General features: G+C 44.2%; 2 protein-coding genes across 4 annotated transcripts in view; one reads left to right on the top strand and one right to left on the bottom strand.

The window, feature by feature from the left end:
* The first annotated feature begins 2,127 nt into the window (after positions 1-2,127).
* On the top strand, positions 2,128-4,500 carry PSMB4 (proteasome subunit beta 4). Its single transcript, XM_029231174.1, has 7 exons — positions 2,128-2,288; positions 2,536-2,742; positions 3,001-3,147; positions 3,313-3,394; positions 3,793-3,909; positions 4,095-4,183; positions 4,377-4,500. The coding sequence occupies exons 1-7, from the start codon at positions 2,164-2,166 to the stop codon at positions 4,387-4,389; spliced, it is 780 nt and encodes a 259-aa protein (XP_029087007.1). The 5' UTR covers positions 2,128-2,163; the 3' UTR covers positions 4,390-4,500.
* Positions 4,501-5,584: 1,084 nt separating this feature from the next.
* The window catches only part of POGZ (pogo transposable element derived with ZNF domain), a 48,506-nt gene continuing 38,944 nt past the window's right edge, over positions 5,585-15,146 (bottom strand). Inside the window, exons 12-19 of one of the 3 annotated variants that reach the window (XM_029227901.1) lie at positions 14,637-14,783; positions 11,441-11,575; positions 11,153-11,325; positions 10,854-10,994; positions 10,299-10,355; positions 9,982-10,094; positions 9,704-9,728; positions 5,585-9,568 (exon numbers count right to left, since the gene is read on the bottom strand). In XM_029227901.1, the coding sequence (XP_029083734.1) occupies positions 7,897-9,568; positions 9,704-9,728; positions 9,982-10,094; positions 10,299-10,355; positions 10,854-10,994; positions 11,153-11,325; positions 11,441-11,575; positions 14,637-14,783 (2,463 nt within the window). In that variant the 3' untranslated portion in view covers positions 5,585-7,896. The remainder of the gene's footprint in view (positions 9,569-9,703; positions 9,729-9,981; positions 10,095-10,298; positions 10,356-10,853; positions 10,995-11,152; positions 11,326-11,440; positions 11,576-14,636; positions 14,784-15,146) is intronic. The other 2 variants (XM_029227900.1, XM_029227902.1) reach the window with 2 other exon arrangements.

The raw sequence follows: 15,146 nt of genomic DNA, 5'->3' as shown, positions 1-15,146 counted from the left end.
GCAACAAAAAAAGATAAACAGGACCACATCTGAATCTGAATCTTCTGTGCATCAAGGGACACTGTTGAAAGACAATCTGTTTCTGCTTTTGTGGAACTTTTGCTTTAGCAAGTCAGTCTTTAGACAAGTGTGACACATCCTGCAAGAGAGATATTGCAGAACTGAATTACAGAGGATGTAAAATTACAAAAATCCTCAGGGCATACCCACAGGGTAGTGCAGCCATGGACAAGCTAGACACATTTTCTTTCTCATCTTTCTGTTACAGCCCCCTGGAGCCAGGCCCTGAGCAGGTCAAGAAATGATCCTTAACTCTTTTGGAGTTGAAGTTTCAAATACCACTTCTCCTAAAATATGGAGCAGTGAAAATGTTTGTGAGGTGGTGATGATGGTGATTATTAATTCCAATTTAGTCTAGTGTTATTCTTTTCTGAGAATTTCAAGACATTCCCCATAACCAGAGATACCCTGACATGTTACAAAACCAGTCTGATGATTATTGACTTAAAAGCTCAAACACTGGTGAGAGCTAAATACTAATTAAACTCGAAGTAATAGCCAACCATAGAAAACTGGGCAAACTTAAAAATGCTTTAAAAAGAGAAGAAACTTCCTATAAGTTTCCCTTTAAGTTTCCCCTTCAGCTTAACTTACGTCTTGTTTTCATCTTAGCACAAAAGACATGCTGGTCACCTTCCTCTGAATATTGCAACATCAAATGTTAGTGGTTTGCTTTCCCTGTCATCCTACTCTCAGGCTGAATGATTCTAGATCCTTTCACTTTTCTTCTTTTAGACTCTGTGGGATTTGACAACCTGACTGATCTCTGGAACTGGTACTGGCCCTACCAGAGCCTTAATCTAGGGACCTTGAAAGGAGTGAGACCAGAAACCAGCAAGCCACCTCAGGCCACTTCTAAACAAGGATATAGCCAATTAATTGATGGCTAATTGCTTTAAAGTTCATATGAAGAGGACTCTGGTAGCTATGAAAGTGAAGTATTCAAGCAGTTTTGGAGGAATCCCAGTAAGCCTTTCGTCATCACAAACGACACCTGCTATTTGTCCAGGTAAGCCTCAGAGAGGTCCAAGAGTCACCTGGAATATGGGGTTTGCGAGAATGTGGCTATTACTTTGAAGAAAAAATCTACTACCTAGTTTTCAAGTCCCAAAGGTGATACAAAGAGCATCATTTGGGTGCCTCTAACACAAGATCTTGACCCTTCCCTTTCCAAGGTTTCATGACCTAATAAAATATTTTATTTCAATTAGGCTAAAATTTTTTGCATTGCTTTGGTTCAAATTAACTCAGGGAATTTTAAAAAACAAAACTGATTTGGTTTCCTGCTGAGTGAAAAATTTTAAATCTAGTTGTGAAGGGAGTTGTGGCAAAGTAGTGATTTTAGGTTTAGTGTTTGATTCTAGACACTGCTTCCAGCCCTTGCTACAGAACCACATTGAGAAGGGAACGCCTGTAATTTAGTTACACTCCCACAGTCAATGGAATTTTTCTGATGTTTAAGAGGTAGGCAAGAGCCTTTGACAATTAGGAAACTTTCAGAGATTTGTCCAAGGTCCTACAGAGTGAGTGATCCATCTGAGATATCATACACCCCAAGGTACGCGCAACTGTATGATTTCTATTTTAATTCTGAGTTTGAAGACTCAGATCTTCTACTACTTGCTGTGTAATCGGGTAAATCACTACACAAGTCTCGGTTTCTTATCTATAAAATGGGTCGAATATGCCACATGATCCTGGGTTCACTGTTAGTTTCGTGTGGGTTTTTTGTTTTTGTTTTTCATAAGGATCCAAAAAGGAAAGGAGAATTTCTGCTTCCTCGCTCAGCGTCAGCGTCTTGAAGTGCCCTGCCCTCCCATCCACCCCCGACCCATACCCATCTCCCACACCACCCACCCCTTCCTTGACTTTGTGCGTCAGAATACTGTTCTAGTCCAGACTCTACCGCGATGTGATACGACGTCTGGCACCTCCACATCTCTGGGTTTTGGTCGCCACCCGGGACACTGGTACGGTCGGCTCTGACCCTATCAACATGGCAGCTGGAAGTAGCTTGCAGGAAGAAGAAAGGTGTGGCACTGAAGGATCACTTCCGCTTCCGTCGGCGCCAACGCTTTCGTTTCTCGTGCTACCGTGACTAAGATGGAAGCGCTTTTGGAGTCGCGGTGCGGACCGGCCCCTGGGCAGTTTTACCGCATCCCGCCCACTCCCGGTTCCTCTGTGGATCCGGCGTCCGCGCTCTACGGGGGTCCGATTACGCGCACCCAGTAAGCTCTCGGCGCCTTAGCCTGCGCAGGGGGAGGGACCGTGGGGCCTGGTGCGGCCGGCAGGTTCTGGGAGCCGGGGAAGGCGAGGGGGGCACCCCGGGGCGCGCTAACGGCGGGGGAGCTCGGGGAGGAGGGTCCCGGAGAATGAAAGGAGCCGTTGAAAGTCAGAGGCGGAACCCACAACGCGGGAAGCGGGCTCAGGCTCTCGCCCCGCGCCGCTCCTCTCCAGACCACCCTCTTTGTCCAGGAACCCCATGGTGACCGGGACCTCGGTCCTGGGCGTCAAGTTTGAGGGCGGAGTGGTGATTGCAGCAGACATGCTGGGCTCCTACGGCTCCTTGGCTCGTTTCCGCAACATCTCTCGCATTATGCGAGTCAACAACAGCACCATGCTGGGTGCTTCCGGAGACTACGCTGATTTCCAATATTTGAAGCAAGTTCTCGGCCAAATGGTGTAAGTCATCTCGAGAATAGCAGTAGTTTCCAAGTGGGGAGGGGAATCCACTGTTTTTTATCCCCTCAAGAAGTTCTAGGGTGGAGAAACTTGAAGCTGCAGCAGAGGACAGGGAGACTTGGCGTGGAAGATTTGAGAATGTTTGCAAATAAGTAGTTTATTTTAGTTTAAATAGGGAAGATTGTGGTAACATCTTTTGGGGGTGGATGGAAACCCCGACTTCCGTTCTCCCTTTTTTCACAACCAATTGTTTTTAAGGATCGATGAGGAGCTGTTGGGAGATGGACACAGCTATAGCCCTAAAGCTATTCATTCATGGCTGACCAGGGCTACGTACAGCCGGCGCTCCAAGATGAACCCCCTGTGGAACACCATGGTCATTGGAGGCTATGCTGATGGAGAGAGGTTGACTTGAATACAAATAACTCATTTCCTTGACTACCCAATCTCTAGTGCCCGTGTAGTGTCTGTCTCTTCCCCCTGAGTGACTCCCACTTCTACCTCAGACCCCATGGTCCCTTCCTACAGCCTAGATACAGAAACCTAAGATGACCTATTGTGTCCTGTTAGCTTCCTGGGTTACGTGGACATGCTTGGTGTAGCCTATGAAGCCCCTTCGGTGGCCACCGGTTATGGTGCATACTTGGCTCAGGTAAGTAGCCAATTGAGGGATGAGGGATAGAAGACAGAAGGCAGGGGGGGTTAGTGGTTGTCTGCTTGTTCTACCCTTGAAATTCTGACATGAGGAACAGGCTAGGATCTGTACTGCTGGGCAGATGGTTTTCTTTTTGGTCCAGAGGCCATAATGACACGGTGGGGTATGTCCTGGAGGGAGTCAGTATACATGTGCTAAGAGAGGACACCCTAGAATTTCCCCTTCAAGTGGGTCTTAGCACAAGTTAGCAGAGTTCATTTTGCTGAGGCAGTAGGTGGAATGTCGCCTTTTCACTCATTTATGATTCTTTTCACACCGTGGATTTGCGACAAATCGCCTGGTATTCAGCTCGTGATATCTCCCACGTTCCCCCCCCGCACCCCCCATATCCCTAGCCTCTGCTGCGAGAAGTTCTGGAGAAGAAGCCGGTGCTGAGCCAGACTGAGGCCCAAGAGCTAGTGGAACGCTGCATGCGAGTGCTGTACTATCGAGATGCCCGTTCTTATAACCGGGTGAGAAGTGTGAATGATAAGTGATGTGGAGCTAATTGGCAGGCTTTGCAATCCCCGAGTCTCTAAACTTTGAAGCACAGAGTGCCCCATTTCTGTGTCTCCTGTTTTCACATTTGGGAAAGACCCTCCACTTGACCTTTGACATAAGGGTTGGCATTTTCATTGAGAGCTCTGCTTTCTTTCAGTTTCAAATCGCCACTGTAACTGAAAAAGGTGTTGAAATAGAGGGACCCCTGTCTGCAGAGACCAGCTGGGATATTGCCCACATGATCAGGTGATTGAAATTAAAATTACAGTAGAAGAGATAGTTGGGAGATCCCTTGGTTGCAGTAAGCTTGGTTTTTCTGGAGGTCTCAACCAAAAAATTCTCTGGGTGGCAAGGGTTTGGGCTGAGGATAGAGCTGCTTTTACGAATTGATTCCTCACTCTATGGCTTCACCATTTTATTATGATCTCTTCCTTTTTAGTGGCTTTGAATGAAATACAGAGGCATTATCCAGAACTGAAGTTGTACCCTTCTTCTAACTTTGAACTTGGCTGGTTCAAAGGTACTATTCTTTTGTAAAATAAATCCTTTGAAACACTTGCTGAGTGGTTGTACTGTTTGACTAGGTCACACCAAGAGTGAAACTGCTAAGTACTGCTGTGTGCCATCTCCCTCCCTGGTCAGAGAACCCTTTGGTTCTTGGTTCTGGTAGCATATATATAGAATGGTCTGCATGATAATACCAAAGACCCATTACTGTCTTCATCTGGGTCTGTACGGAAGGCAGCTTTGTACAGAAGTCAGACTTAATCTTTGTGTGGTAACATAATTAGCTTTTGTGTTTAACATTTTTCTTCAATGTTTTCACCCATGCACTAGTCTAAAATACAGACTTTCTGGTTAATGTTGGCTCTATATGTGATTTTAGTTAAAACATCATTTCAAAGATGGAAATGTAACATCTCGTAGAGCTGTATAAGGTTACTCCCAAACTGGAACTAACAGCCTTGATCCCACACCCGTCCAACCTCCTCACCCTTCATGGGGAATACTAAGTAATTTCGACATTTAAGCTAAGTCTTCTACTAATTTCTAGCACTGTCAGAAGACCTCTTACAAGTATTGTGTTCACTAAGTCCTAGGTGTAGTGGTGAGTCAAATCAGTTGGGGTTATTAGCCAGTTCCATCACCAGGATGGCGTTAAACCCGAATTTAAAAAAACACCCTGGGTGATTCTGATGCATATCCTCTCTAAACCTCTTCTTGAGAAACTAGTATAGGCAGTAAACCCCAAAACTATTACAGGCATATCTTGTTTTTTATGCTTTGCAGATACTGCAGTGTTGTTTTACAAACTGAAGGTCTGTGTCCACCCTGCATTGAGAAAGTCTTGGTGCCATTTTTCCAGTAGCATTTGCTTACTCTGTATCTATGTCACATTTGGTGATTCTTGCAATATTTCAAACTTTTTCATTATTTTATTTGATATGGTGATCAGTGATCTTTGACATTACTACTGCAAAAAAGATAACAACTTGCTGAAGGCTCAGGGTGGTCAGCATTTTTGGCAATAAAGTATTTTAAAATTAAGGTATATCATTTTTTAGACATACATAGTGTTATTGCACATTTAATATACTATAGTATAAACTTACATGCACTGGAAAACCAAAAAGACTGTGACTCGCTTTGCTATGATAGTTGCTTCACTGCAGTGGTCTGGAGCCCAACCCACAGTATCTCCAAGGTATGCCTGTATAGAAATTCAGTGAGGTGAGTGCTGAGAGAGAAATTAAAACCCCTCCACTTGTATTACCCATGATTACAACTAGTAAATTCAAGCCAAAGAAAACTGTCAGCTTTCAATTTGAATCTTCCACACATTCAGTCTCAACACAAAGTAGTCAATAAATACTTGTTTATTGATTAAACTGAATTATAAAAAACAAAACAAAAAAAACTTCCTATACTACGAAGCCATGCGGGCAGAATCCACAAAGGTAACTTCCTGGCCAAAACCCAGCTGATCCACTGTTGGTATTATGGCCTTAAAAAAATTACCCATTGAGAAAGTCATACAGTGTGCAGAGGCCAGGAACCCAGCTCTGCTAAATCTGGGGCTGCTGCGGAGACTACCAAAGAGAAGGATTAAGTCACTGCAGATAGCGTTGACCATAGTTCTTGAACTTTCTGAAAGGCAAAGTTTTGACTCAAAAGTCCATATTCTGTCAAAATGGCATCAGGCAAAAAGCTGGGGAAGAGAAGCCCAGGTGGATCCTCAGTTCAGTTTTCAGATGCCATGGGTTCACAAAGCTGGCCAAGCTGTTTATGGAGGGGAATACTCCAGTTCACTATATTATAGTGTGCTGGGAGTTAAAAAACAAAAAAAACAGATGAGGAGAAACAGGTGGTAACAAATGTCACACCTGTACCACCAGGCCCATCACATCTTGAGCATCTCCCAGTCTCTGAAAGCCTGCTCAAATAGGGTCACCTAGAAAAAAACCACATTGTTTATAAATCCATTTCCCCTCATTTTTTTAAAATGTTCCACTTATGTACATTTTAAAGATGAACCATTTACAAGCCTGTGCAGGTTGCCTCCTTGGCTCACAGGAGGGAAACGTTGCAGAAAGCCTCAGGATGGACAGAAGTATAGTATAGTTGTGGGAAAGGTGGACCTGGATTTTTGCTCCTTTTCTCTGTGTGTTACAGTACGTTTCAGTTTATAGCCATTGAGTACATACAATTAAAAAAAAAATCCCTCATGCAAATTGTAGAAAAAATTTTCTTTCCTTGAAGCTGGCAGTGAAAAATAAAGATTCATGTCTTTTTCTTTGTGCACACCCCTATGTGTTTCTTCTTCATATCAGATTCTTCTCTAAGCATTAAGAGAAATAGGGGAAAGCCACAGGGTAAGCAGAATTTCAACAAGTGGTCTTTTTAAAGTTCAATACAACTTCTTGCACAATTAGCTGCTGGCTGGCGGACATGTGATCCCTTGAACAGGTATGCTGTCCACTTAACAGGAGGAAGTTCAACAAAGCAGGGACTGCCCCCATGGATTGCAGGATGAAGACCCATACACTGGGAATGGCTTCCACCCTAAGGTTCTGTGTGATCACCTCAGTACCTCTTGCTTGCTAATGACCCATGTATGATCCTTTGTCCACAGTGACGGTGTGAGAATGGGGAAGGGGGTCAAGGATCACAGGTGCAAAGAATATTGGTTTTGTTGTGTTTTTGTCGGAGGGAGGGTGGTGAGGGAAAAAATCTACTCATCATTCTGGACGATTAAAGGTGGTTTCATGCATTTTTAAAGCCACAATTTTATATTTAAGAGTTGCTGTAGAAACCAACATCTCTGGAGAGGGAAGGAAAGAAAGGAGAAGGAAGAGAGAGTTCAGTGGGATTTTTTTTTCCATTTTCATTTTTATATAAAAGTGTTAAGACCACAATGAAAAAACTTTTTTATCCATATATATATATAATAAACCAGTTTGTGAGCTACAATTTTTGTCTTTCCCATCTTCAGAAATGTTCTCACATTGACAATGGTTGGATAGCATCATGCCCAAAGACACTGGCCACACAGTAAAACAAACAAAACCCAGATGTACTATGATACAGTTGAGGTAAAAGGGGAAACAAAAGATTTAACATTCGCCCACGAAAGATTTTTTTTTTTCCTTTTTCTTGATTTTGTCAGAAAAATACCAAGCACAGTGATTTAAATTTAAAAAAAAGTCACAAAAACCTGTTTTTAGCAGAAGTGAATGACCAACGGGGCCAGGACCAGCTCATCGGCTCAGACGTGATCACTATCGGTTTTCCTAATAATCCACAAATCCACAAGGATGTATAAGTCAACATCAGGGGGGAGTGGTGGCATAAAATTAAAAAATATAACCCAAATACCCCCACCTGGTATACCCCCCTTTACCTCTACCCTCCCTAACACTTTCCCACCCCCACTCCACACCCCCTCATGACCCCAACACTTAAATCTCCATCAGATCTAGGTCAGCTTCTTCAAAGCCATAGAAGGACTCGGTCTCACTTTCACCCTCAAAGAGCTGGTGAAGGCTTTCAGGCTCAACTGTCTCTTCAGGAGATGACCTGGGTCGGGGAGTGGAAGCTGAGGCCTCCTCAGACTGTTCCCCACTCAGCTTCAGTTGCTCCTCTAGGGAGGCAATTAGCTCCTCCTGCATGTCAGCATTTCTTGTAGGTGAGTTAATGTTGCCATCAGGGCCAGGCAGAACGCTGGCCACAAGGAAGGACCGCTGAACTAGCTCTGGACAGTCCCCAATGACACCAAGCACCTCAGCCAGCCAGACCAGCAGCAGCTGAAGCAGGACATCAGAATCACACGCACTGTCTGCCATTTCCCGAGCCTGCTCCTTCCACTTTTTGTGCAGGAAGTTCTTGACAGTTCGTTTGATGCATACATCTAATGGCTGGATTTTGGAGCTACAGCCTGCTGGGACAACTGCAGGCAAAGTGCTAGAGGCACTAAGCATGGCCAGCACCTCTTCTGACAGGTGAGTGCGATGACAGTCCATCACAAGCATGCCTTTGCTGCGCTGGCAAGCTGTGTGCTTCTGCCACACTCGGGTTGACCACAGCTCCATGATCTCGTCGTCACTGTAGCCACTCTCCTTCGCCTCTAGCAAGATAGAGTCTGGCACATTAGCAGGCTGATCCATCTGTCCTCGGTAGAAAACCAGGGTAGGGAGGACAGTGCCATCTGCCAGAATGGCCAGCACCACATCACACCAAGGCTCCCCTGTGCCCACTGTCTGCAGGGCATTTTCCTTTCGGTCGTCACTGCTCAGTACCTCCGTATCCAGGAACAAGGAGATCTCATCAATAGCCACAATCATAGACAAGGGTAAGTCCTGGTTGTGAATCTGCCGTTGTACAAATTCAATGAAGAGTCCTGCATTCTCTGCCACATCCTTAGGTAGAGTGTGGGCCACAGCTCGCCGAGCGTGGGGAGTCAGGTGGTGCCGCAGCATGAAACGCACAGCCCACTCATAAGAGATCTTAAACCCCCCCTCCAAAGAACGTCCTATTTTGGTGGCCTTCTGGAACAAGGTCTCCTCATTTACAGGTAGCTGTTGCTCTCGTTGGGTCAGCACCCACTCAGCCAGTTTCTCTTCTGCCTCTAAGCTCAGATATTTGCCCTCCAGATTCTCCCCCTGTGAGGCCTGGAAGCGCCGAAGCCAACGCCGGATGCGTCGTTGGGGGTTTCGGAAGTGTTCAGCTGCCTGTTCTGTATTGCAGCACAGGGCAAACAGTACCACTCGAAGCTTCTTCACAGAAAGCTGCTCCTTCTTGCCAATCACACTGCTACTACCACCCCCTGATGCTGGCTCAGGCTCCTGGGTGACTGGGCTCCCTTCATCCTGGTCATCGACATTCAGACATTCCGCCCCCTCCGTAGCCAAGGGTGGAAGGGCTAAAGGCTGGGGATGAGTGGGGGTTGGTGGTGGGGTTGCAGTTGAGGCTGGTGACGGGAGTGCCTGGGCCATGGGAGCTGGTAGCTCTTCAGGCTCAGCTGGGGTGGCCCCCGCAGATTTCACAGTGGCAGCTTTAATAGAGGGGAAGGAAGGAGGAGGGTACAAATTCTTCAAGTTCCGGTCGTGCACTCGGTCACGAGTCTGGCCATGCCTAAAAGGTTAGCAACGAGAGGAGGAAAAAGCTCAGTTAAACTAGAAAAATGAAATAATAATAGTAGTAGTAGTAATAATAAAGACCAAACATACTATAAAATAGAAATTAAACCATCAAGCGAGTTTCTGTTACCTTGAGTGAGATATCCATGTGAGTCCTATGGGAAATAAAGACAATAAAAAAATGTTAGCTCAGTGAAGAAACAAACCCTCCGAAGAGTTCTTTAGATTTCAACCAAAAAAGCAAACCTACTGCCTTCCCAGTCTTATATAAATTTCAGGTTAGAATGCTTCCAATTTGGTGAAGTGTATCTAAACAGTGAATGGGTCAGGCCAGGTAGAGATGCACCAGACTCATGGTATGACCTGTATCCTTAGCTTTTTTCCCTAATCCCCATCTCTCCTACTTACCCCGTGGCAGGATGCTACTGGATCTGTGAGAGGGGTTGAATACCAAATGCTTAGCCATGGCATCTCCAACAGAAGTAACAAAGGTACATGAAGTGCAGGCCAGCTTGATTCCACTAAGAAAGAGAGTCAAGAGTATATAAGACAAATGTAGCAGTGACACTAGAAAGAGTTAAGCTTTGAGGCTTAATAAAGAAAAAGAGTGTCCCTCCTTTCTCCTCTCTGTCAAATTAATTCATATATCCACCCCCCAAAATATTAAAAGGGATTTAATGTAAAAACTTGAAAAATTAACAGACCATCAATAAGTTTTTTGTTACCTCACAGAATTTTTAAACAAAGCCAAATACTTGGGGCTCTTCCGTGGAACATGATTGCTGAGGAAGACAAACAAAAAGTGGTATGAGTTACGTGGTTCTGCTTGCTAAACTAGAGATCACCAGCGACTGACAATGCCCCAGCAAAAGAAATGCCTCTTCACTCAATCCTAACCTCAACCCAAGCCTGTTTTCCTATCACATTAATATTTCCTATTAATATGCAAACGAATCATGGGGGTGGGGGGAAATCTATTAAAAGGCACATTCTGGTTGGGGGTGGCGTGGTGGTGACCAAGGTCAGATGCTACATTTCTAAGAAGCTCCAAATGAGTGCTGCTGGTCCTTGGACCACATTTTGGGTAGCAAGGTCCTACAAAATCAGAGTACAGACCATCAAAGCCAAATGGAGCCGGGTCTGGCCTCTTACCTGCTAGGACAGGTGGGCAAACAGCTCTAAAAGTTGAAGAAGGAAACCCCAGAAGCAGGGGAGGGAATGCACTGAGTTCTGGAGAACCTGAAATCCCAGATAGGAACATTGGTTTAATCCTGACTTACTTGATCATGTGGTTGGCATAAGCTCGAGAACAGCAGGTACTATAGCGACATAGAGAGCAGTGAACATAAGTAGGGAAATGGTTAGGGAAATCTGGGATCTCAAAGCTGCACTCCAGACATGTCTGCCGGCCCATGACACTCCTGTCAAGAAACAAGGAAAATTCTTATTACTGCCTCAGGGGTTCCTAAATTGTAGGCGATTTAGACAACAGATACTGCCTAAAAGGCTACCAGATTACACTAGCTATCAGGAATAACTGTGCCCACCCGGCCCCCAGCCTCCAGAAGAAGGCACTGACATTTTCCTAACAGCTCTCTTCTGGACGTTGCGCTGGACAGGGGGATAAAGGAAGACGGGCAGAGGGTCCGCTGAGGAGGCCAGTGGTGCTGCCTCCTGCAAGGTGCTGGGAGGGACATCACTGGAGGGTACAGGAACAGTGCGTGGCTGCCCTCGGGAAGCCCGGATTGTCACCTGTGAGTCAAGGGAAGGGATAATTAGACACTACCCACGTTAAACCTCAGAACGCGGAAAATCTCTATTCCTCCCCTTCTTGGATCTGTAAAGGGAATGTCAACAAACCCTTTACCTTGGTGCCTGGTTTCAAACCTTCCAGCTGCTTGGGTTTACGGAAGGTTTTATGGTGCTGAAGCTTGTGTTCAATTTTGTCCTTGGCAAAGAGAAACTGCAGCCGGCATTTGTTGCAATGATAAACATTCCTCTTCTGAAGGGGGAATAAAAAGAGACAGAATCCTTTAAAGGTTCCCAATGAATTTTCTTCCCTGAGGAGAAGGTACATCATTGCCAATTGTATTCTTCCCACCCTTCTGTTGGTAATTTAACAGAGGAAAAAAGAGAAATACACAACATAACACCAAACCTAGTATTTTTTAATCTTTTTATATAACTTTATTTATTTTGAGGTAAAGTTACAAACCTATTATTGGGTGGTGAGAATCATCACCTCCCATGCTCCCAGAGAAAGGCAGACTCAAAGTCAGAATAACTAGGTCCTCAAACCATCTCCCGCTGACTTGCTTTAACAATTCGGCTGAGTGGCTTACGCTTCACTTGCCCCTACTACTTTATCTTTACAGTGTGGATGGACAGTGCTACTACTTCTGGATATTCTTATTTTTTTTTTAAATACAATAAATATGTACATGGTAAAAAAAAAAAATCATACTTTTATTCTGTACTCCTTCATGTGGTAAGCTTGCCTTCAACTCCAACCCTCAGTCCCTCTCCATAGAAACAACTTGTTACCAAGTTTCTTGGGTATTCTTTCACAGATAGTCTATGCATATAACCATATAGCAAACACATACATCTCCAATCACCACCTGTTTTCCTTTCTCTTTCTCTAACAAAAATGATAGTCCTTTCTACACAGTGCTGTTTTTTTCCTCTTAACACATCAATGCATACAGATATGCCTCCCTCCAAGGCCATTTTGAGGATTCAATCTGCCCAGTATTGAAATACGACATGTCTATGATTTTCTTCCCTAGGATAGCAAGGCTCTCTCTGTAACCTCAGCTGAGTTACAGGTGATAATTTCCATGCTACTATATGGAAATGCATTAGTGGTGGATTATCAGCAGTCACTAGTGTGAGCCTAAGAAGTGCCTGCTTACAAGTAAGAGTGAGGGCACGTGTGCACACACGTGGACGTTATGCACAGGTACACCCACCCATCTTGTTCTCTCTTCTGTTCCCTATGTACCTTCACTCTTCTCCTCCAGTGGCTCCTTTCCTGCAGTATTTTAAAACAAAGGCATACCTATTCCATCTTAAAAACAAAACACAAAAGCAACAACAAATTCTCCCTTGCTACCTCTTTTCCTGGATCTGCCACCCTTGGTCCTCCCCTTCATAAACAAATTTACTTATTTTTATTTTATTTATTTATTTTTTTGGCTGTGTTGGGTCTTCATTGCTGTGCACGGGCTTTCTCTAATTGTGGTGAGCGGGGGCTACTCTTCGTTGTGGCGCGCAGGCTTCTCATTGTGGTGGCTTCTCCTATTGTGGGGGCTTCTCTTATTGTGGAGCACGGGCTCTAGGCATGCGGGCGGCTTCAGTAGTTACAGCACTCGAGCTCAGTAGTTGTGGCTCATGGGCTTAGTTGCTCCGCGGCATGTGGGATCTTCCCGGACCACGGCTCAAACCTGTGTCCCCTGCATTGGCAGGTGGATTCTCAACCACTGTGCCACCGGGGAAGCCCTAACAAATTTATTTTTTAATTAATTTTTTTCATAAACAAATTTCTTTAAATAAGTTGTCTCCATTTCCTTACCTCTCATCATTTGTCCCACTGAAATTTGACTTCCACCTTGCTAACCAACAAAACGGCTAAATTAAATGCTGGCCTCTAAAGTTTCTACCTTGCTGATACCTTCCTGCAACACTTGACCACACTCTTTTCTTCAAAATACTTTTGTCCCCTCAGCTTCCTTGACACCAAGACTCTTCTTGTTTTCCTTCCAGGACTATGGTCCTGGCCTTGTGGATAGAGACTTCAATGGTCCTAAGCCTCACCTTATTCTCAATTTGGGGGGCGGGGGATGGGGGTGCAGCATAGCACTTACAAGTTTAAAATCCACTGATTTATATAATGATGATTCCTAAGTACCTTTCACAATCCAGGCTTTTCTCCCAGGCCTCAGACCTGTATATCCAACTACCTATTTAAAAGTCAGTTATACTTGATGTCCATAGATACTGCTAAGTCAAGAATATCCAAACTTGGGACTTCCCTGGTGGTCCAGTGGTTAAGACTCCATGCTTCCATTGCAGGGAGTGTGGGTCTGATCCCTGGTCAGGAACGAATAAGATCCCGTGTGCCACATGGCATGGCCAAAATTTTAAAAAATAATAGTAATAAAAAAGAATATCCAAACTTATAATCCTCCCCTCAAAAATTATTTTCTCCAGTGTTCCTATCTCAATAAACAGTCCCACCATTCATCCAATTACCGAAGACAGAATCCTGGGCACTAGTCTTAACTACTCTCTCACTACCTTCACCTAAATCCATTTCTAAATCATAGATATCACTTATCTTCTCAATATCTCTCAACTCTATCCTCTTTGTCCTCATTTCAAAAGCTAGTAGCCACTATCATCTCTCATCTCAACTACTGAAAAAGCCTCTGGCTTGTCTCCCTAACTCTAGTCTCAACCTCCTTCAATTCATTCTCCTTAGAGCAGCCAGTGCAATCATAACTAAAAGCAAATTTGAACACATCACTCCAGGACTAAAAATCTCTTTAATGGCTTCCCAACAACTTATTATAATAAAAGTTGAAATTCCTTTTATATGGCTTACAAGATTCTCCATGATCTGTTCCCTAACTTCCAACCTCCCCCTGTACCCTACACACGCCAACCACACTGAACTTCAATTCCTTGAATTTCCCTGTCTTTGAGAGCATTCTGTCCTTCTATCCCACTTCATCTGGCTCATCCTTACTCATCCTTCAGGTCTTGAACACCCCCTTTCCTAGAAGCCTTACTAGGCTCCCAGAATAGGTACATTCTTTTTTACATCCTGTATTTCCCCTAACACAACATTCTTCTTGCTTTATTGTACTGTTTAATTGTCCTGTTTAACCACTAAATCTCTAGCATCTAGCCCAGTGCCTGGCACACATCACTGGAATTCAATAAATTTTTCAAACACATGTATATTATCTTCTCTACCAAAATTATTTGCTTAGCTCAGTCCTGGCCCCTGTATCCATAATTAAAAAATAAGAACATGGAAATTGCTTGGTGCCTGGTACCTGGTGCCTCATGTAATGCTGTTGGAATGCATTGCCATTTTTGAAGACCTTCAAGCAATAAGGGCAGAGCAGGTGCCGAGTATCCTCATGGATCATCCGAAAATGGACATCTACCTCAGAGTAGAGTGAGGAGCGATACTGACACACCTGAGTCACATAAGAAGGAGAATAAGCTAAGAGTGAAGTGGACAACTGAGGCCTTAAAAAAGAGGTAGCAACAAAAATGTTAAGATACGAAAAAAAAACTTTCCTAAATGTATAGAAATCAGATTATTTTTCTGACGTTTTTTGCAGGGCTATGTTGGTGATAAATTCAGCCGTGAAATAAGATAAAAATGGGAAAGACAGGAAAGTCTGAGAACAGTCCATATTCTGACAAAGAGGAGTAGAGTTTTTTTTCTATCTCCAAAGGGCACATTCAGGAGACAGACACTCCCTTAGTACAGGTATATATATGTTCCCAGACTGGGTTCCTCGGCTGGGTACATGCAGATATTCCTTTATGTTTTT

Source organism: Monodon monoceros, unplaced genomic scaffold, assembly GCF_005190385.1.
Source record: "Monodon monoceros isolate NGI ecotype Baffin Bay Population unplaced genomic scaffold, NGI_Narwhal_1 Super_Scaffold_18, whole genome shotgun sequence".
In the NCBI taxonomy this organism is placed as follows: Eukaryota; Metazoa; Chordata; class Mammalia; order Artiodactyla; family Monodontidae; genus Monodon; species Monodon monoceros.
This window is presented reverse-complemented; position numbering and strand designations above follow the sequence as displayed.